This window comes from Cetorhinus maximus, chromosome 10, assembly GCF_964194155.1.
Source record: "Cetorhinus maximus chromosome 10, sCetMax3.hap1.1, whole genome shotgun sequence".
Classification (NCBI taxonomy): Eukaryota; Metazoa; Chordata; class Chondrichthyes; order Lamniformes; family Cetorhinidae; genus Cetorhinus; species Cetorhinus maximus.
Genome location: NC_135888.1, coordinates 112,741,658 through 112,765,601, shown reverse-complemented (window position 1 = coordinate 112,765,601; position 23,944 = coordinate 112,741,658). Strand labels below are relative to the sequence as shown.

The 23,944-nt window shown below is 41.2% G+C and overlaps 1 protein-coding gene across 3 annotated transcripts in view; it reads left to right on the top strand.

The window, feature by feature from the left end:
- atp10b (ATPase phospholipid transporting 10B) overlaps nucleotides 1-23,944 on the top strand; it is a 368,600-nt gene that overhangs the window by 330,729 nt on the left and 13,927 nt on the right. For all 3 annotated transcript variants that reach the window (XR_013577824.1, XM_078551015.1, XM_078551014.1), the window contains 4 exons: nucleotides 15,431-15,734; nucleotides 20,131-20,207; nucleotides 20,992-21,117; nucleotides 21,973-22,173. Coding sequence is in view for 2 of the 3 variants with exons in the window: in XM_078551015.1 (XP_078407141.1) it covers nucleotides 15,431-15,734; nucleotides 20,131-20,207; nucleotides 20,992-21,117; nucleotides 21,973-22,173 (708 nt within the window). In the remaining variant the exon portion in view is untranslated. The remainder of the gene's footprint in view (nucleotides 1-15,430; nucleotides 15,735-20,130; nucleotides 20,208-20,991; nucleotides 21,118-21,972; nucleotides 22,174-23,944) is intronic.

Below are 23,944 nucleotides of genomic sequence, written 5' to 3'. Positions count from 1 at the left end.
TTAATTATGAAAGTCATTACAGTCAAGCCTGATACTGTCCTTACTTGACAGCTATAAATACATCCAGTGCAATCAGGAGCATGAACCTTCACTACTCTTTCCACTCTTAATTCAGGCACTTATGTCAATGATAGCTCTCTATATTCCAACCCATCTGATACCAGCTAAATTGGACTGAACTAAATATACTTCTGGTCTTTATGGGTCAGGTATTTGCTGGCCTGAACATCAGCAGAGCCAACTTTCATTTACATTTCTATGTAGAAGGGATAAAGTTGGAGGCAACTAAGTAACCCAAGAGCAAATTTCATACATAGGAAAAGCAACATTTGGAGGTGTTTTGCTTTTTTGTCTGCTGGTATTTTGTGTGCATTTTTAATTAATACGGAATTCTGTGATGCATAAGTCCTTTGATGAAGTAGCAGAGAGGTCTGATGCAGTTAATGTGGCATATCTGTGGTCAAAGCTTCCTCTGGGCTCAGAAAAAACCAACCTGCGCACATTCATGGCTCAGAAACTGCACACCCAACCCACGTGTGACTTCACACGCCATTGTTGTCTCTTCACATCGCGGTCAAGTTCGCACTGCAGCGCTGGAGTGTGCGAACATACAAATTAATAGCAGGAGTAGGCACTTGATCCCTCGAGCCTGCTCTGCCATTCAATAAGATCATGGCTGATCTGTTTGTAACCTCAACTCCACAATCCCACCCACCCCCTATAACCTTTCACCCCCTTGCTTATCAAGAATCTATCTACCTCTGCCTTAATGTTCAAAGACTCTGCTTCTGCCGCCTTTCGAGGAAGAGTGTTCCAAAGACTCTCAGCCCTCTGAGAGGGTGCGTGAGGAATGTGGGTGTGGAGGTGGGCCAGTTAGAAGGCCCACGTAGGTTCTCCAACACAGTATCCTGACCCAGAACATTGTTTTAAGGCCCCTTAAACCTCACCCCCTCACCCCCACCCACCCCCATGCTAGCCCTTGCCTCTTCAGTTCACCCATGCCATCTCTATGCTCCCATATGTCATTCACCCAGTATGAACTATGCACAGTCTTCAGATTCCATACTGTATCAATGAAAAATATTTTATATTCTTTAGTTAGTGGGATAACAAACCCTCACCATCTAATAAAAGCCCCCATTTCATTGATACTGAGAGAGAATGCATTCTGCCATGTGGAAAATCCTTGTACTAATTGTAATCCTATTAGCTTGTGTCAACAAACCAGAAACCACATCAAAGTGACAATCTGTTATTACAAATTCTTGAAATCATCATTCGTTCTCAGATGAATGGGACACCTACTTTGCATAATTTCTTTATTTTTGTAGTCTATGCCTATATGAAGCCTTCTCTGTGCTGAAACTCATTAGCATTTGAAATTCAGCCAAGCATTGATAATTGCCACAGTTGTCCAAATAATAAAATATTCTCTGGGAAAGCAAGAACATAACATGCTCACTTCAATTTCAAAGCAGAGTTCCTGTCGTTCAATGTAAGAGATCAGGTGGTTAGATTATTTTTCATGTGTCAAAACCATTTTTTAAAAAATCAGCCAGAGCCCTTTAAATCACAGTAGTAAAGTTTTAATGGGCTTCCATAACCCCACACCACCAGCCAAAAATGATGTGCAGGAGGAAATCCAATTTTCATCCCCATTTTAAATGGGAGACCTGACTTCAGTGGGGGCAGGTGCACATTTTGCACACTAGGCATTCCGGACCTGCAAAAAGCCTAGAGGAAAATGCCGTGTTGTCGGGACTGCAGAGGAAAATAAATTTCCTCCAAAAAAAAGTGTGGCCATTTGTATACTGAGCCATTCGTCCATACGCAGTGAAAAAAATCAGCCCATGGGCATTCAAAAGGTGTTTGATAAAATATCATGCAATAGAATTGATAGCAAAATTAAATCCCATGAACCTGAAGGGCAGTGAGTATATACTTATGTAATTAGTGAGGAACAGAAAGCCGAGAGTAACAGTGGTATTTAAAGTAAGTGATGACGATCTCGTCCGCCGACTGGAGAACCAGTGAGAGCCCCATGTTGCCTCCTTTGGGGAATGCCCGCTGCATTAAGTACCAATCAAGCACTTAAGTGAACATTGGTGGGCCTTCTCCTCGGGATCAAGGATCGCGAGACAGAAATACCGCACCCAAGAGTTGCCAGACATTTGGGCCACCAGCTATGCATTGCAGGCAGCACGGGCGGGAGCGGTGGCTACTGCCAGTAATGCACCCACCAGAGGCCCAAGATTGTTGAGGGATCCCAAGCCAAAGGTGAGTGAGGGCAGGATGTGGGTCACGGGGAAGGGGTTGCTATCCTGAATTGACGGCGGGTAAGGATTTCAGCAGCAAGGGCAGGAGGCTGGCTGTCAGCTGCCCTCTACCAATGTCGGGTCCCTTGATTAGGCACTCCCTGACTTTCAGCAAGGCACCCTTTCCTCCAGGAGCCTGCAAGCAACCTTGACAGAGTTTGCTTTTCGAGCATGCTGTATGGTGAGTCCCCTGCCTGCTCTTGGTTGGTGGGTTGGGAAGGCATGAACAAGCCTTCCCTGCCCATACTTAATCAAGGTAGAGGCAAGAAGGTGGAGAGGTCCCAACCTGCCACTTTCCCACCCGATTAAATGACCCCCACCTCCAAGCTTGATTTAAGAGAGGGCAATAAATTCTGCCCGAAGAGTGAACGGTTATTTTTCAGACAGGAGGAATTTACACAATGGGGCCGCTGTGGTCAGTATTAGGACCACTGTTCTTTTTGATAGATATTAATGACTGGACTTGGGTATACGGTGCATTGTTTCAAAGCCAACAGATGATATTTGGAAATGTAGTAAACAAAGAGGACATTAGCAACAGACCTCAGAGGACAAAGACTGGTGAAAAGGGCAGACACATGGCAGATGAAATTTAACACAGAGAAATGTAAAATAATTTGTTTTAGTCGGAAGAATGAGAGGCATTAGAACTAAATGGTGCAATTTTAAATGGCTGCAGAGAATAAAAAACAGACCCAGGGATGTATGCATGCAGATCTTTGAAGGCAGCAGAACTTGTTGAGAAGGCTTCACAAAGGCATAGACTACAAAGATAAAGAAATTATGCAAAGCCTTTATAAAACACTGGTTAGGTCCCAGCTGGGGGGCTGTTCAGTTCAAGGCCTTAATGAGGGAACAGAGGAGAATTACCAGAATGATACCAGGGATGAAAGACTTCGGTTATGTGGAGACACTAGTGACACTTGGGTTGCTCTTTTTACAGCAGAGAAGGTTAAGGGGAAGCTTTATATAATTGTTCAAAATCTTGAAGCGTTTCAATAGAATAAGTAAGAAGAAGCCATTTCCAGTAGCTTAAGGGTTGAACCAGAGGCTGCAGAGTTAAGGCATTTAACAAAAGAACCAGAAGAAACATGAGGAAACAATATTTTTATAGAGTTGTTATGCACCACCGGAAATAACGGTTAAAGCAGATTCAATAATAACTTTCCAATGGGAACTGGATAAATACTTAGAGGAAACATATGCAAAGCTAAGGGGAAATAGCAGGGAGGTGATACTAATTTGATAGCTCCTTTAAAGAGCTGGCACATAGGCCAGATGATGATCTCCTGTGCTGTACTGTTCTGTGATTCTATGACCAGAGACCTCCCTTATGCTGCTTGGGTAGTGGTGGAGGAGCAGAGGAGGTGGGTGTGAGAGATGGGAAGAGACTTGGCTTAAGTCCCAGAAACTCCTACATATTGCTTTTGCAATTTTATGTACCCCATGAGACAAGATGTACATTACCAGTAAAGATGAGACAAAACTGAAGTAGTGTGGACCCATTGCTCAGATATGCTTGAATGTGTCTAAGATGAACAGGATCAATATTATTTCAGAATGTTATTAAATATAATTTAGTCATTTCCCCCACACAATATTGAACAAAATTGTTTAATCACCACCTTAATATGCTTTCATTTTGGTCTCTGTTTTTGTTCTCCTCTAACTTACTGTCATTTCCAGATAACTTCATTATCCCAACCATCTGTGGCCCTTTAGTTACACCACAGCTGTTTCACTATATTACTCTTCACAATATTTACAAGTTCAAATTGCTTAAAATATCCTGTATAATTGAGTCTTGGCTCAATATTAACAAACAAGATGATTTGTTCTCCTGTCTCACAAAATGTCAATGGCAATGATGCACTTAATATGGCCCAATAAAATCGAACCACACAAATTTTCTCCCAGTTTCTTCAAGTTTTGAAATTCAGAGCAACAACAAAGAAAATTCAACCAACCAGATTTTATTTTATCACAAACTTCAAATTAATGCTGTATACAATGATTTTTGAGTTGTCAGCTTTTTTGAGGCACTCATTTTTAGTGAACTACCATTTGCCAGCTTTTCTGGGTTCTGAGGTGATTATGTAAGTGAAATCTTGATTCCAAAACTTCTGTCCTGGATCATTGGAGGTCAATCAGAAGTAATTTTGTATTATCAGTGCCTCAGGCTGACAGTACTGTAGAATACATTCCAAGCATATTGTGGGGAGAATTTCAGGTGACTGAGCAACAAACAAAGGGACCTAGCTAGAATGGATTGCAAAGACCTATTTTCCTCAGCAGAAAGGTCAATAACCGATGGATATAAATTTAAAATAATTGGCAGAGGATTAGAGGGGAGTTGAGAAATTTGTTTCACCAGGAAGGTGGTAGGGGTCTGACTTGGGTCAAGACTTGATTGCTTTTTTGACTGGCACAGACATGATGGGCTGAAGGGCCTCCATCGGTGTCCTATTTTTGTGTTTCTAAATAATTATGCATACACAGTTCTTTGGAAGTTGGAATTCACAGCTTCATTTTTTGATGTTGTTGTAACAGCACCAATTCCCGAGGATGTCTGAACACAGACTGCTGACAGCCAAGAAAGAAAGCGTCTGCAGCTTTATAAAGAACTTTTATACTTCTGTTGAGATTCGAGGTGCCAAGGAAAGAATATTCTCCTCAGGCCCATTAGACCCATTGTATCACATTTACCTTATGCCACAGTGACTACACTTCAAAAGTACTTTGTTGGCTGAAAAGCACTTTGGGACGTCCTGAGATTGTGAAAGATGCTATATAGATGCAAATCATTTATTTTAACTCCGCAGCTTAACTTGGAGCTGCTATCACCAGCAGTGCTGCAAATTAAATTAGTCTAAAACTGCCAGCAATAACATTCTGTTTCTAATGTATGCCCATTTATGCATAGCTTGCAAAGGGCTTGAGAAGCTTTTTAAGCTCCTTTTACTTGAAGCACACCTTTGATGTTTTATACTGTACAATCTTTGATGTTTTGCCCTACATCAAAGAATTTCAGTCAACATGCTGAAGAAAGAACTGAACAATGGTCCTTTGCATAACTGAACCTTTAATCAGACCAGGAGACTGCCAACACTAACCCTTTTGAAAGCAATAGTTTGCACAACAGATTTATCTCTTTCCCCAGGAATGATAACTTTTGTAAAACAAAATTTCTATAGATTGGAGGTGTGAGCACATGTATTTTACCTTCATAATGCTTTAGATTAAGCACTCAAGTAGTATGGTGATATAAAATGAATCTTAGGGCTGGATTTTGGCTACCGAGGCGAGGCGGGTCAGGAAATTTCTGGACTTGCCAGGCACGCCTCAGAAAAAAATACCTCAAAACACACACTTTTTGCTCTGGGGTTAGGGTGGGTGAGAGATAAAGTCAGACCCACTGACCCCGGAGGCAGAGCATAGGCAGCTATGGGGCGGGCTGGTTAGAAGGCCCACCCTATCTCTTTAGGATTTCATCCCAGTTGTCTTAGATGTTGTTAGGCCCTTTGGCCCTTATCTCTCATACCCCTGCTGAGATAATTGTAGGTTTTGAAACTCAGCCAAACATTCATAATGACATAATAATAACCCTCGGGAAAATGTCAGCAAAGAGCGCTATTGAAATTGCACAACTAAATGGTACAGTGTCTTTTCTAACTATGCCTGCTAATCAAAGCAGTCCAGCAGAGTGTTTTTTAAACTTTCACTGACAGCTGCAGCCTTTTTTCTAAGTTTAAAGAGCAGGGCGTTTGAAAGAAACCTCATCATGACAATTATATACCTTTTAAGACTGTTTATGCCTACTCCATTAATTTGTGACCCCCCCCCCCCCACAGTATGGGTTAAGGCCCTTGCAACAGGCAAATTTGGGTCTTTTTGAACTCAGTGCTGAGTTCAAATAGCCCTGCTAAGTTTGGGATTTCCTCTTGTGTGAATCACACCCCACCTCCTACCCACTGCTGGCAAAAATTGGATCTGTTGGAAATGGAGATGGGACTTCTGCATCTGAGTCCCGCTGTCCATTTTTAAAGGTCCATAGTCTTCCTAACTCAGTGAAAATCCAGCACTTGGTGTCAGCTGTGGCTCAGCTTGTAGCAGGTTCTCCTCTGGTTGTGGATTCAAGGCCGACATGGGCTCAAGAGTCTTGAGCATAAATATCTGGGCTAATTTCAGAGCTGTATGGAGGGTGTGTTGCATATTTGGAGGTGTCATCACTTGGATGAAATGTTAAACTGAGGAATTGTGCCTTCTAGGTGGTCAGAGAAGCAGAGGCACCCTGGTGTCTTGGCTGATATTTATTCCTCAACAAGCTACGGGCCAAGTGCTGGAAAATGGGATTAGAATAGATAGGTGCTTGATGGCCGGCATGGACACGATGGGCCAAAGGGCCTGTTCCTGTGCTGTATAACTCTATTACTCTAAACTCACTAAAATCATATTATCTCATTTTTGTTTGTGGAAGCTTGCTGTGCGCAAATCTGACTGTCGCGTTTCACTGTATTACAACAGTTACTACATTTTAAGAAGTACTTTGTTAGCTGTAAAGCACTTTGAGACCATGAAATGCATTATAAAAATGCGAGTTCCTTATTTAATATCAGATAGAAATTGTTATTTTTCTGAGTACTAAACAGTAATTGTTTCATATTGGCAACATGTTAAAAATTTTATTTAACAGTCAGCTTTCAAAGCATATAACCTGTTCCTTTAGCTAATAGTTGGGAAAATTATTCTCTGCAAAATACTAATTTTGTTCAAAAATTAGGAAGACATAAGATAAAAGAAAATAATGTTGTGTAATTCTTAGAATAAATATATATCATGTATTATGCTCTTTGTAGTACATGAACATTGCTACTCTGTTCCTCATTGGCTAGACAATACTTGACAGGAAAGAGAGCAATTTTAATATAAAATACATTTCCTTCTCCTCCTCTCCCCTCTGCTGTCTCTGTCCCCGTCAATTTGTATAACGTTAAAAATATTCCAAACAAAACCCTCACGTTGTTGTAAGAAGTAATTTGATGTCTTTGCACACTCAGCAGGGAGCCACTGAGCTGGTATCAGTCACACAACCTGCCAATAAGTAACTCCATGGGAAATGTTGCAAATCCATAATAATTGTGCACTTCAAAAGTGATAACTGTGTGAAACATGGTATGGCATCTCAACAGCCTGGCTAGAAGCATTATACATAGAAATGCAGGTAATTTTTTTCAATTAGTCCAAGCCAAAAAAAAATCAGTACAAAGAGCTTCTATGCATGTGCACAGAGCAGTTTCAAGTTGGATCGCTTATCGGGTTGTTTGATGAGGGATAAATCTTGTCCAGGTCATGGAAGGCACCTTTTCCCAGTGCTAACCTCTGATCATGTCCTGTGTCCAACCATTTGATTGATCAGAATATTTTTGTTACCTCACTACCCTGGTTGTGATAGCTTAATTTTTAAAATCTAGTCTTCCACCTGGTTAGGTTTTTAAAACTAAATTAAATGCAGATTTATATAAAAATAATGTTCTTGTTATGTCTTTTATAAAATATGTATACAGCAGGCATGAATTTCACCTTAAGCTTGCATTAGATCAGTGATGGAAAATGTTTGTAAAATTCTCGCGTGATTTAGTAAATAAGAATACTTTCTACTTAATTTTGCTTTTCATGGCTATAGCACTACGAATCCTGAAATCAAAATAAATGTTTCTTTTAGTACAAATAAAAGATAGGGATATGCTGTGTTACACCACAGGTTAAGACTAGATCACTTGCTGTGTCAGAATTCTGGGCATATTCTGATTATCAGATGAACCCGATGATTCCTTCCTGCTTCACTATATTACAGTTTTAGTGGTGGATGTTTTGATAAATTTTACTGCAGCCTTATTGATAGCACCAGCTTGCTTTGCATGCGGAATATCATAGACGCTGAGAATTAAAGTATTTGAGGATACATTTTAGATGTAAACGTTATCTAATTCCAGTAAACCTCCCAGCATTTGTTAAAGACCTATTGGGAAGTGATAATTTAACAAAATAGGTGGACATTGCCCAAGCATGCCTTTTAAGATTTGCTCTATTTTTGAATGCTATTCCTGATATTGAAAAAAATGGCTGTTATTAAACTTTTTCAATGGACCAAAACCTTGATGAATTTAGCAGTTGTAAATATGGGGCTGGATTTTATGGGCCATCAGGAGGGTGGCTGCGTCAAATAGGGCTCCATGCCATTGGCAGCATGCCCACTGCCAGAGTGCCCAGTCCCCACTGTGATTTTATAAATGGTATGGGTGGCTTCAGGTGGGCCGTCTGCCCATGATCTATTTGACACCCTTAATAGGGCATATCCTGCTCAGATTTAATTAGTGGCAGGAGAGGTCTCAGCCGAACATATAGTCCAGCAGGTTTGACCCTGCAGGCTGGTGGCCAGAGAAGGTGGGGGGCGGGGGTGCTCCTCCTTTCTGGGTCCTCTGTGCCCCTGTGCCATTTGGAAGCCTCTGCTCTGCAGCTTCCCATGCCTACACCCTTCCCAGTCTGTCCAAGAATCCCCCACTCCAACTCCCATTATTCCCCTCAGAGTTCAAGGTCCATCACTGACTGCCTCTGCCTTGGCCTAGCTGCAGTACTGGTATTGACCACCACTCCTTGTGGTACTGTTGATACTGCAGAGCTGCTGGCTTTGGATTGGCCAACAGTTCTACGTTGCAGGACTTCCGCCTGGAGAGAGGTGGAGGTGTTGCCTCATAACAATTAAAGACCCGTTGACTATAAAGTTAAAGCGAGGCAAGACGGTCAAGCTGAGGCTGGCTTGCCCCTGACATTTATGCTGGGGTGCGAGAAGTCCTCCCTCAGCGTATACTCCAATCCCATGGAATCTGTTACCCTTACAATAGATTTTTGAATATTTTATTAACAAAACATTTTTTTGGGATATTCACTCAAGCGTCACTACACCTTTGTAACTAAGATATTTGTAAATTATTTGTAACATACATTACTTCTTTTAAACAAATATTAAGTATTTTGACTGAATTGTATTGAGTGAAGATGATTAAAGACCCACCTGAGATTGACAGAGATCAATTTATTTCTCAGCTTGGAGTTCCTTTTTTTTCAAATGAGCACGGGTGACATAGTTGTCCCTTTATTTCTGGAGTGTGGAAGGCGAGAAACATAGAAATGAGTTTAGCTGGTCTCCTAAGGGCAATGGAAGAGAGAGAATTCGTAGTGAAGAACAGCCCATAGTTCGAAAACCAACTGGGCAATCTGGAGATGAGGTACGAAAAATAATTAGTGGAGTGGTTGGTAGAAATGATAGGCCTGGACCCAATTCTGGACTCGGGCAGTTTCTTTAACCTTTCCTTTCTGCTCCATATTACAGATTAATATGTAATATGGTAAATGTCAAACCAGTGGGGAAAATGTACTTGGAAACTTTGCAGCTCAAACTTTGAGTAGCAGCAGCAGATTATGTATTTGCTTTTCGAAGTTAAATTGCCCGGTGCTTTTAACTATTATATTGCACCTCCCATTTATTTATGCAACCTTGAGCCCAGAGATATGACAGGAATAACTGGAGGGAATGTTAAAGCCACAGGATGGGCAAGGAAGGAATGGTGAGGAAGGGAGGCATTAAATTTTAAAATCTGACGGAGCCGGTCACAAACAAGCCTTCGTGGAACCATAGAAATGTTACAGCACAGAAAGAGGCCATTCAGCCCATCCTGCCTGCACCTGCCAAAAAAGAGAAAAGAAAGAAGCTAGCTGTTCATTTTAATCCCACTTTCCAGCACCTGGTCCGTGGCCTTGCAGGTTACAGCACTTCAGGTGCAGATCCAGGTACCTTTTTAAATGAGTTGAGCATTTCAACCTCAGCCACAAATTCAGGCAGTGAATTCCAGATGCCCACCACCCTCTGGGTGAAAAAGTTTTTGCTCATGTCACCTCTAATCATTCTACCAATCACCTCAAATCTATGTCCAGTTTAATTGGGGAAGGTTGCAGGGGGCTGGTAGCCCTGCAAGTTGCAAGGGGTTGGAGGGGTGTGTATGGGGGTTGGGGGTGTATGGTCAGCTAATCTCCAAACCAACGCATGATTTGAAGCCCCCACCCCATCCCTATGATCTCACTCTTTCGCTGCCCAGTTGTGACCTTCCTGCGCAGTTGTGATCTCCCTACCCAACAGCCAGTCAGTGTCTCCATCTGGTTGGCTGCCAGCTGGGAAACAGAGAAAAAGATACAAATGGGGTCCCGTCATTAAATTGGCAGGGTTTTGCATTACCCAAGGTTCCAGGTTTCTCAGCCTATACCTCCCACAACCCCTCCCCCACCTCTCCCTCCTCATAAATATGTACCATTCTGTTGTTTCAAATAAAAATGGGCTATGCTTAAGATGCATAAATGCCACCATGATAAAGTGGAACAACTATGCTTCTTTCATCACTAAAATATTATACACTCAAATCTGTCTCTTAGTCTGGTGGATCTAATGTATTGCCATACAACGAGGACATCAATATGGCACTGAAGGAGTGTAGAAGGGATCTGTGCAGAACATCTAATCTTACCTGTGGGAGCAGGAACCAAAGATTTCATCGCCCACTCCTAGTGGTTGTAGAAAACACATTCTGACATTGGTAGGAAGTAACATCAAGAGAAGGCACATCCAAACCTTTGGCTCCATCAAATCTTTTCCTTTAAAAGAAGCACATAGTGGCAGATTACAACTGGCAAGCAGTTCTTTTTAAAAACAAAGTCATTTCTAACCTAAAAATTGTTGACATTTGCAAATAAGTGTTTGGCATTTCTCTAACCTTTCCTTCCTGCTCCATATTACAGATTAATTTGTGGCTCCTGTTTTCTTGTAAATGTCAAACCGATGGGGGAAATGTACTTGGAAACTTTGCAGCTCGAACTTTGAATAGCAGCAGCAGATTATATATTTGTTTTCCAGAGTTAAATTGACTTTTACAATAGATTTTGTAGCTAAATGACGTGGAACTTGACTGGAGCAGGGCAAGTATCAGAATTTAGGCTGCCCTTACTTTAATTAGCCTCTTAAGGAATAACGGCAATACTTGTGGAAATGTAGTTTTCAGTCAAGCAGACTAGTGAGGCTTCTCAGGAGCAGGTACTTGAAATTCTTTATGAACATACCTTTTATATACCATTGTAACAGAGCAGCAGGAGTACCTGAGGATGGAGGCAGCACTTAGAGGATGTGCCATTCCAGATAATACTCTCCCCGAGAGAATATACAGAGAATGCAAGTCCTATCTTAGTGAGGACATGCGAATAAGAAAACAGCATTTACCAAAGAGGCAATAGGGGAGCTCTGCCAGGTACTGAATGCTGACTTGCAGTCGCTGTCATCAGCCTGCCCTGCTATCTCTGTAGCTGTAAAGGTAATGATCATTTATACAGATTTTTCTTTTCCACCTATTTCCATTATTTTTAAATGTATTTCCATCCATTGTTTTATCTCCACATTTTAGCCCATTTCAATCCCTTCCCCCCACCCCACCCCCACTAGGGCTATCTGTACCTTGCTCATCCTGCTTTCTACCCTTAATGTTACCTATTAGCACATTCCTTAGATAATATCACCACCTTCAACACCTCTTTGTCCTTTTGTCTATGACACCTTTTGGTTATCTCCACCTATCACTGGCCCTCTATCCAGCTCTACCTGTCACCCCCCCACCCCCAAACCCCCACTTAAACCAGCTTATATTTCACCTTTTTTCTATTTTTCCTTAGTTCTGTTGAAGAGTCATACGGACGCGAAACGTTAACTGTGTTCCTCTCCGCAGATGCTGTCAGACCTGCTGAGTTTTTTCAGGTATTTTTATTTTTGTTTTGGATTTCCAGCATCCGCAGTTTTTTGCTTTTATCTTAAGGTAATGATCACACACAACTGATATGGTACTGACATTTCATGAAGCCACAGAGGGGTTCCTTGTAATATCAGCCAGGCTGCAGCCGCAAGTATGCATTTGTTGGTTGTCTGATGCATCGTACGTCAGACCTGGGGAATTAATACAGTTTGATTTCACAGCAAAGTAGCAATAAAATAGAGACAGCTAGTTTTATGGAGATCTCACAGTCCAAGGTTCAGGGTGCAATTGATGACATCCATGATGCTTTCCAAGCTCCCATAGACAGACCATTCCACTTCTTCAACAGGAAATGCTTCCTCTCCCTGAGTGTAGATAGTGCATGAAAGCAATATAACATATTAACCTGTGATATGCTAGAAGTTCTCATGATGCATTCATCCTTAAAATTTTGTCCCTCCCTGACCTCTTTAAGGAAGAAATTGATGCAAATGGATGGCTTGTTTTTGACTAGCTAAGCTCCTGCTTCCATGGGCAATGATTCCACTACAAGTGGTCCAGGGAGCAGCAGATGGGTGTACGTGGTGACATCTGCCTCCAAGGAATTGCCATCAAGAAGACCTTCAGAGTTTAAAATAGTGCTTCCACTGCCTAGACAAATCGAGCTGCAGTATGTTCCAGTTCATTTTTCATGTGTCGTTGTCTCCTGCACTCTGCATAAGTTTGCTCTATGGCGTAGTTTAAAGGGTTAATGTAACTATGTAAATGAGATAGTTCACAAATTGGGGAAGTGATGTTAAGATTAAATGATTATCATGATTAGGTTCTTTCCTGTAGTCTCGTGGCAAGGATGAAGTCTCATTCTAGATGTAGTTATTTTTTTTGAATAAAGTTGATGTTAAACCACATCTCAGAAGATTCCAACAATAGTCATTAACAACACCTCAAACACAAGAACATTAGATGGGTGGCAGCAGGCAAATGGACAGCAGGAAAATGCACAGCCAGCAACTGAACAGCACCTGGACAAGCAGCAGATTTTTTTTTTTTAATGGAAATTGCTTCAAGCAAGTTGCAGGTCCAAACCAAGCTGAAATGTGGCTGAACTTGCACGGAAAATTTGCACGGTACCGCACCATGTCGGGGCTCACCAGCTCAGCAAAGAGCAAGACAGTACACTTCTGTGGTTGCACAAGTACACAATGGGTGCAGACGATATCCCAGTCTGACAAGGGATCAACAATGAAAGCATTCACTGCCTACTTCAGTCTCAGGAAAAACATCATTGTTGGGCGAGGGAAGTTTAATAAGCACACCCAGTGACTGGGGGAAAGTGTCAACTAGTTTATTAATGATCTATACCAACCAGCAGAAAATTGCAAGCATGGCAACTTGAAGAATCAATTCAAGACCAAATCATTGGCGTCTTAGACAGAAACTTGTCAGGCCTCTTGTAGTCGAGGTACAGCTTAACGCTAACCAAGGCAGTTCAGTTGACCAGGCAAGCTGAGGTTAGGAGCCAGAATCGTTCAGTACTTCTAGGTGACAGGGAGGCTCATTTGCAAAGAAGCACCAGTTCAGTGGAGTTCGTTAAGTTTCAGTGTAAAAACATGACCATACAGAAACAGGGAAATGTGAAGAGGACACAGCCACCTCCGTAACCGAGTGTTATCAATATGGTGGGAAATGGCAGCATTGGCACAGAGATTGTCCTGCCAAAACTGCAGAATGCCATTTTTGTAAGAAGATGGGTTATTTTAAAGCAGTGTGTCAAGGAGTTAACATTGCAGAAGCAAAAAGAAAAGCCTCAAAGGTTAGCCAAAATCCAATAAATTGAAGATATTAATGATTTAGAGCTGCCATTCCTGGGCTAGATTGAAGGGTCAATGGGAAGTTATTGGAGTGCTGAAATTTTAGTTGACAGGGATAAAGCATGTTTTAAACTGGACACTGGAGCTGCAGTTTTGGTTCTTTCTGATGTGGTTGGTGTGAGATGATCTTCAGCCATCAAGCATAAACTCAATGGACCAGGAGACATATAACTTAGTTATGGGACAGATGACTGCAACCCGTCAATATAAAGAGAGAAGTATCACCAAAATCTTATACATAATCCAGAATCCGGATTGTTCACTTTTAAATCTGTACAAGCTCTTCTACTTAAAATTGATCTACAGAGTGGAGAAATTGGAAAACCAAGAGCAGCCTTAAGACTTTAGAATTGTATTTCCACAATTGTTCAAAGGGATTGGGAAGCTGAAAATAGATTATCACATCACCTTACATCCCAAAGCAAAGCCCAATGTGTTTGGTTACACTGAGGACGTATTGAGTAAAGAAGACACCTCAGTGTCGCGGATGATTGCTGATTTATGATGAGAGATTAGTTATACCTAGAGTTCTACGATTTGTTGTACATCTGAGGTTACACCAAGGTCACTTGGGTATCACAAAGTATCATGCCAGAGGAGAAATTCTGTTTGGTGGTCAGGGATCTCCAAATCATTAGAAGAGATGATATCCGATTGCATCATGTGCACTATCCATCAGCAGGAGTAGAGGGAACCACTAATAGCATCTTCACTTCCATCCAGGCCATGCGAATGTCTTGGGTTTGTGGAGGAGAGGTCTTTCTGGTTGGGGATTCCATTTCCTGCAGCAAGATTGTGTGAAGTGGAAGGAGGCCAGGAAACTAATATTGTTTGACAGGTGACATGGGATAGGTAAAGTCAAATGTGACGGTACCATCCTGTTAAAATATAGAATGAAAATCATACATGTAACCAATACTATTATGTGAATTGGGTATGCATAATGTAAACTGCTGAGTTATTGCCTTCCGTAATATAGACTACATTTTGGAGGGGTATTTGTGTAGCTGTTAATATTAGAGGCTGAAAAGTGTGGTATGCCATAGGATCCCAAGGAAGGAAAGGGTGTGTGCTACCTTGCCTGTCCTGTCAGGTCTTTGAATATCTTGCAGCTATGGTCAGCAGTCAGGTGGGATAGGACAATATGTAATCAGTGCTTGTGCCACCTCGCTCAACATGACACAATATGTGTCACCTGCAGGTTTCTTTCAAGGATACCCAGCACTAGATCTAGCAAATGCTATATTGTATAGTTTACAATATGTTATAGCCATGTCCTGTTGGGTTGGTCATGAACAGATAGTTGGAGTGACCCCTGGTACTAGTTCATTGAAATAACTATTCTATTTTCTAACCTGTATATTTTTTTAATTAAAGGAAACTTTTTTTTATTTAACAGGAGACCTGTGAATCTTTGTTGGATTGCATCTCTGACGAAGTGAGAATGTATAGAGAAGTAAATTGCACTACGTCCAAATTAACAATGAACTCTGCCCCCATTTCCTCTGTATTCAAACCCAGCTTTGGTCTTGTGATTGATGGAAAGACTTTGAGTGTGATCTTCCATGGAAACCTGCAGAAGAAGTTCCTGGATCTGGCAAAGTGTTGCCAATCTGTGCTGTGTTGCCGTTCCACTCCTCTGCAGAAAAGCATGGTAGTCAAGCTAGTACAAGATCATCTAAAGGTCATGACACTAGCAATAGGTATATATCTTTTTACTATTATTCCTTAAATATGTGGTAAAGAATTTCTCACTCTTAATGGTTATGCTTTCCCTAATGCAATTAGACTCCATTTTTTTCTTTCTCCCACCACCCCCCCACCCCCCTCCTACATGCTTGTTAATTTTTTTGGTAAAGTCAGTCCAACTGTACATTAAGAATGCATAAGAACACTTGCATTAGAAATTTTTCATATGAGATCAATCTGGTCAAAATTAATAAAGGATCACACTCTGGATAATGCAGGATCTACAGTCATGGAGTGTTTGGAATTTCAACTAGGATAATCCAAGTCCAAGTCTTCCTATGAAACTAACCATTGTCAGTTTGAAGCCGATGGGATTGCCAATACTCTACGCCTGTACTTTATACATTTCTCAGGATTATGTATATTTTTTTGTTAAATATACACTCTGTAAAGCTTTAAGTTCGGACATTTTTCAAATGAGTTAAATAAAAAATAATTTTGAATGTTTTTGTACTCATCAGGGTGGAGGGCGTCAGAGCTATGGACTGGATTTTTTTTTTCATTTCTCTTGCCTGTAATTAGCATCAAGTATTCCCAAGCCCATTAAAGCACAACCTCCTGTTGAGTAAACCTCTTTCTTATCACCCCAATACCTTTTGTAGCCCTGTCAGAAGAACGTCCTTACTGCACTGGAATGAATTTTTCCACTTCACACACCAGCAACTGTCTGGCTTCTGAGAGTGAGGCTGTCATTTGGTAATGAATTGGTGGCAATTTGTATACTGGACCAAAGCCAGTGGAAACTGGGTTGATGTTGCTTCAACTAACAGAGACTGGAGACTTTAAGCCTGGACTGAAAGCAGAGTCTACCCCTCTGTATTTCCCAACATTTACGAATGTTGAAGACAATAATGAAAATTCACCCCCAAATTCCATATTTTCCTCAATAAGAGGGTGGGCAGGTGGCCTGCTCCCGGCTATTGTTGATACCTCTTGCTAATCAACGTGAAAAGAGTTCATATAATTTGTCATGTTCAGTAGAGGAATGTCCTATCCATAATTTAAAAACATGGACTAAGACAACATCAGCTGCAATCTTCCAGAACTAACTTGCTCTTTTTTAAAAAAAAAAGATATTAAGATATTATAAAAGATGTTAAGATGGCTGCCGAAGGTCAGGTGACTTTTGCATTTCTGCCTCAAGCCTTTGGAAAGTTCCTGATAGAATAATCATGGTTGGGGGTCTCCCCCTTGAAAACACCAAGACAAAACCCATTTGTGGGATTTACAACTGCTATTGTTTGTGATTTACCTGAAACTCCAAATCTATAGACTCTCAGAACTACCATCTCCGCATTTGATATTTACCAAAAGAGAACTGCAGAAACCAGTTAATCACGTGGGTGTGAACAGCCACCATCTATCTCCCATTGTGTGGCAATGGTTTCAGACTTTCAAATCATTCTGGGTGGACAATAGCAGTTGATCATGTGACCAAAGCCAACTTCAGGTCACAAATTCTTTTATCCCAAGAACTAGAGAGAGGCTGGTCAGCCTGCAGAGAACACAGCAAAACAACAGAAGCTGCTGAAAAAGGCAGTAACATCCACACCTTTTAAAATCTGGAGATGGCTACATCTTAAAGCCTCCCAGCTATTCCTATTCGAAGTCCACCAGTACAGACACTTGATCTCCTGCTAAAGAAACCACAAGTAACCAACTTTGTGATCTGCTGAAAACGAAATTTCTTTGAGAGAATCCTGCAATAATCCTGATATATGACCCCAGCTTTTGAAACCACCAAGGCTTCTATTCAGGAGTGAAAATGCCACCTTCAACAGGCCCACAATGACTGCTTTTCTAGCCTTGTTCCCAAGTGAACAAGTCCAAGCTCTCTCAGTTATCTTTAGAATGAAAATAGTGGGAAATTGGCTTCAGTACAAACCACATTGATCTCTGTGTTAATTCTATCTGCAAAGATTGCAACAGCGCAGCCTGCAGAGGAGCAGGATATCATTGATAGCAACTTCCATTTTTCTACATTTAACTGCAGTTGCTATCTGTCTTATCCTTGACAGCTTCACTGTTATTTGTACAGCAAAATCTGGATCAGTGTCTGTCTATAATGATGGAACCATGACACCATTTGAAGAGAAAGGAGGTCCCCTAGTGTCCAGGTCCAATATTCTTCACTCAATCAGTATCACCAGATTAACTAGTTACTCATCACATCTGCTGCTTGTGGGGCCTTTTTATTCATGTAATGTTGAAATTCTATGCATGCTGTATCATGGCAGACACTTGTATTATACTCAATGAAGAGTGCAGGAGAGCATGCAAGGAGCAGCAACAGGAATACCTAAAAATGAGGTGTCAACCTGGTAAAGGTACAACACAGGACTACTTGCACACTAAGCAGCATAAGCAGCAAGTGATAGACAGAGCTAAGCGGTTCCACAGCCAACAGATCATATCTAAGCTCTGCAGTCCTGCCACATCCAGTAGTGAATGGTGGTGGACAATTAAACAACTCACTGGAGACTCCACAAATACCCCCATCCTCAATGAAGGGGGAGCACAGCATAACAGTGCAAAAGATAAGATTGAAGCATTTGCTACAATCTTCAGCTAGAAGACAGATGCCAGTCTTCAGCCAATTTGATTCACTCCACATAATATCAAGGAACGGCAGAAGGCTACTGTAAAGGCTGCTCCAGAACTTGCCAGGCCCCTAGCCAAACTGTTCCAGTACAGCTACAACACTGGCATCTACCCTGCTATGTGGAAAACTGCCCAGGTATGTCATGTACACAAAAAGCAGGACAAATCCAACCCGCCAATTACAGCCCATCAGTCTACTCTCCATTGTCAAAAAAGTAATGGAAGGGGTCATCAACAGTGCTATCAAGCGGCACTTGCTTAGCAATAACCTGCTCACTGACACTCAGCTTGGGTTCTGCCAGGGCCACTCAGCTTCTGACCTCATTACAGCCCTGGTTCAAACATGGACAAAAGATCTGAACTCTTGAGGAGAGAATGATTGCCCTTGACATCTAGGCAGCATTTGACTGTGTGTGGCATGAAGGAACCCTAGCAAAATTGAAGTCAATGGGAATTGGGGAAAACTCTCCACTGTTTAGAGTCATACCTAGCACAAAGGAAGATGATTGTGGTTGTTGGAGGTCATTCATCTCAGTTCCAGGACATCTCTGCAGGAGTGCCTCGGTAGTGTACTCGGCCCAGCCATCTCCAGCAGCATCATCAATAATCTTCTTTCCATCATAAGGTCAGAAGCAGGGGTGTTCACTGATGACTGCAGTGTTCAGCACCATTTATGACTCCTCAGATACTGAAGCAGTCCATGTTCAAATACAGCAAGCCTTGGACAATATCCAAGCTTGGGCTGACAAGCGGGAAGTTAGATTCACGCCACACAAGTGCCAGGCAATGACTATCTCCAACAAAAGAGAATCTAACCATCGCCCCTGGACATTCAATGGCATTGCCATCGCTGAATCCCCCATTATCAACATCCTGGGGGTTACCATTGACCAGAAACTGAACTGGACTAGCCATGTAAATACTATGGCCACACGAGCAGGTCAGAGGCTAGGAATCCTGCAACGAGTAACTCACCTCCTGACTCCCCAAAGCCTATCCATCATCTACAAGACACTAGTCAGGAGAGTGATGGAATACTCTCCACTTGCCTGGATAGTGCAGCTCCCACAATACTCAAGAAGCTTGACACTGTCCAGGATAAAGCAACCCGCTTGATTGGCAACCCATCCACCACCAATGCACAGTAGCAGCAATGTGTACCATCTGCAAGATGCACTGCAGGAACTCATCAAGGCTCCTTAGGCAGCATCTCCCAAACCCGTGACCACTGCCATCTAGAAGGACAAGGGCAGCAGACACATGGGAACACCACCACTTGGAAATTCCCCTCCAAGACACTCACCATGTTGGCTTTGAAACCTATTGCTGTTCCTTCACTGTCACTGGGTTAAAATCCTGGAACTCCCTCCCTAACAGCATTGTGGCTGTACCTAGACCACATGGACTGCAGTGATTCAAGAAGGCTGCTCACCACTATCTTCTCAAGGGCATTAGGGATGGGTAATGAATGCTGGCCTAGCCAGCGGAGCCCACATCCCGTGAATGAATTTTTAAAAAATCATGCTACCTAACAAAAACTGTGTAGAGTGCAATCTCTCTCATAGGAGCTTTGCCAAATGGTAGGCCTGTAGTTCTTTACTGTGAGTGGAAGCACTGCAAGTGCAGGGTTATCATCAGTATTTGGCCCTCTTGAGACACCGGGCAACAGCAAAACCTTGTTTGTGATCAATCTGTGTCTAACTGATGAAGGGTGGATTAAAAAGTGTAACAATGTGCTTCATCTACCAGGTGATGGGGCCAATGATGTCAGCATGATCCAGGCTGCTGATGTGGGCATTGGAATCTTTGGTCAAGAAGGAATGCAGGTACAGTGCTTCCTGAAACCTAACTTCCTGTGCTAATCAGGTAAAGAATGGATACTGCTGAAAGACTGCTCCATAAAGTGGATCAGCATACTGTCCTTCCAACTCCATAACATTGTATGAAATCCTACCAAAACCAATATACACATTCATGCTGAGTTGCCCTGCTTTAATAACACTTTGGAGTACTGTGTACAGATCTGTTTGTCATATTATAAAAAGGATATAAAGGCACTGGAGAAGGTTTAAAAAAAAAGATTTTCCAGGATAATACCAGAAATGTGAAGTTATAGCTAATGAGGAAAGGATGAACAGGCTGTCTCTCTTTTATCTTGAATTGTGAAGGCTGAGAGGGGCCCTGATGGAGACCTTTCAAATTAAGAAAAGTTTTGATAGAGTAGACACAGCTGGGAGGTTTCCACTTGTGGTGAAGAGCAATACTAGAGACAAGCAATATAAGAGAGGTCACCAAGAAATCAAATAGGAAATTAAGAAGAAATTTCTTCACTGGGAGAATGGTGAGGATATGAAATTCGCTACCACATGGAGTGGCTGAGGTGCACATATAATGCATTTAGTGGGCAGTTAGATAGGTATATGAGGGAGAAGTGAATAGAGGGCTCTGTTGACAGATTTTGATGAAGAAAGATGGGAGGAGGCTCCAGTGGAGTGCATATGCTGGCAAGGACTGGTTGTGTTAAATGGCCTGTCTCCGCTGTATGTGCTGTGTAATACTGTATGGTATCTAACAAATTCTGAAGTTTCCACTTGTATTCTGTCTTGGTAGGCTGTGATGGCCAGTGATTTTGCAATCTCTCACTTTAAACACCTAAAAAAGCTGCTACTAGTACATGGTCACTGGTGCTACACTCGACTGGCCAACATGATAATTTACTTCTTCTATAAGAATGTGGTAAGTGGATAAAATTAACATTTTGCCATATAGGTGCCAGACTTATCCGGCTGGGGTCCATTCCGGAGCTTTTTGCATTCTGTACTAACACTTATCATTAGGCTGTCGATATCATTAAGCTGAGCTTCCACATTTTCATCTTCAGTTCCTATCATGACTGTTCTAGTCAGCTCAACCTCAGACTCTAAAATGTATAAATGCATCTGAGAATCAAACTTTATATTATCAGTTTTAAATAAAAGTTGGTTGCATCATGGTTTAAGTATATTTAAACTCCCACCTTCATAAAATTGTGGCCTCAACCAGTTTTATAACAGATAAGACAACTTCCAGAACTTTTCCATGTCATCATTCCATACCCCAACATTATCCAAAAAATAAATCAAGTGAGTGCATACTCTGTGGCTGCCTAAAATATTTTTCCATGACAGCCTCCCTTGTCTGATAAACATTAAATTGGTATTTGTAATACGAGCTACAATCTAAGACCACTCTGAATCAATTTCGAATGAGGCACAGTTTGGGAATTGCTGGAACAATTTTAGAAAAATGGTGATGATATTAGCAATAGAAATGGTAGAGTGATACACAGTGTGTTGATCTTGGATTGTTGGGACAGAATAACGAGGAGCTCACTTTGCATCTATCTCACAGCATACCTTGATGGAGCCCTTGATACTGAGATTTAAAGCAATAAAACAAGGCAATACTTTATTGCAAGCATTATTATCCCTCACTGAGCATTAACATTGTCATTTTTTACTTCCCCTATTTCCCATAAAATTATTCTTTGAAACTCCAGTAGTTTTCAGGGATGTTTGCATTCTGAACTATTTTCCTTTTCTTCATCCATAGGCCTATGTGAATCTACTGTTCTGGTATCAATTTTTCTGTGGATTTACTGGGTCAACAATGATTGACTACTGGCTGATGATTTTCTTCAACCTTTTCTTCACCTCCATTCCTCCATTAATTTGTGGAATATTGGACAAAGATGTTTCTGCGGAAATGCTTTTGGAGCTCCCCAAACTGTATAGAAGCAGTCAACAGTCTGCGGTAAATTTAACACTTGCAGTTTTATTGCCTAATATATAAGTAAACATTCATCAGATCAATCTGTTCTTGAGACTCATGCTGTGATCCATTTCATTGGGTTTGAGTCCTGGTAAATTTCCATTGTAAAAGAACAAAAGACTGACAGAATTATAGCAGAATTACTTTGACAAATGAAATATCCCTACTGCTGAAGCATGCAGTGTTCATTTTTTTTAAACGAGAAATATTTTGGAAACAAGGTCAAAAGCAAAGCATAGTATACATATACCTGCATGTATTTTAGGAGAGAAGGAGGCCAAGATTTTGCAAGGTGTTAAAATAGTTATCAAAAGATTCTGACTCAATTTTAATCCCGAGCCTATTTTAAGTGGGAGAGTTGTGGTGTGAATTAGAAACTCACCAACTGCTCCAAAAATTAGGCCTGGGATATATTTAACTCTTTAACTCTTAGCCTCATTTAAATCCTAACTCCAACATTTTTTTATTCGTTCATGGAATGTGAGCGTCACTGGTTAGGCCAGCATTTATTGCCCATCCCTAATTGTCCTTGAGAAGGTGGCAGTGTGCACCCTTCTTGAATCACTGCAGTCCATGTCTTGTAGGAATGTCCATAGTGCTATTAGGAAGGGAGTTCCAGGATTTTGACCCAGTGACAGTGAGGGAACAGCGATATAGTTCCAAGTCAGGATGGTGTGTGTCAAAGAATAAATCAGCAACTGCAGGTTACTTCAGGAAAAAGTGCAATTTATTTAGCGCTGAACAGTACAATGGCCATTGGGATCAGATCACAACGGATCTGCTCAATGATACAGCGTTCAACAAGCAATATTTATTACGTGACTCCCGCATATTCATGCAGTGATCCTATTAACTTGTCCTTCTTTATTCTCTTATAATTAGGTTAGCTAATTGATTTTGTTTACCCATACAGTTTCTTGATTGTGCCTTATCTCTTCTAACAATGTACTATTCATTCCATGAGATATCTGAGTTATAATCTTGTAACAATCAGGTAGTTATGCATCAACCGTTATCAGTGCCTGCAATTATATCTCACAATAGGTCAGGTAATCAGTAAGTTAACTAGATAATTACATCAGATGCAAGACAGACAGTTTTACAAGACATGTTGCATCAAGTTAGACCACAAACAACAGTCTACGAGACCTAGAAGAGAGCATTCACAAAGAACAGGGAAGTTAAAAAAACAGGCTGGCCAGCATACTTATGTAATTAATCGTGCACAAAGTTCATTTCATTCTGGCTATTCTCTAAGAATACTTTTTTGGTTTTCCCACAAAGCTTACAATTTCATTTTAACATTTATCTGCACGCTCATAAGGTACAAGTTAAACATAGTCAGAACATTTCATGACTTCCTCCTTTGTGTCTGTTGTGGGTTTTGGTAGACAACAGGACCACTGGCTATTTTCTTAGCTTACTTCTCCTTACCTCTCTATTTCCTATCCTGTAATATTTTCTTTCTCAGTTCCCCCTTTTGTGCCTTGTAGCACAATCCACTTACTCTCTCCTTATTAGGGCCATCTTTATCTCTTTGTCTTTCTAACATCTTGTTCTTTCTTTTATTTATGCACACCAAGATTATTAAAATTATTATGATCAAAATCTGAACGATGACCAAGACGTGGGAGAGAATTCTTAACCGAGGATGTATATTTACATTTATTCCCCTGTTCCAAATCTCCGAGAAGAGAGAATCCTTCTTGAGTAGTTCTTCAGCTTTGTCTCCATCTGTTTTAATCTTTTGTTC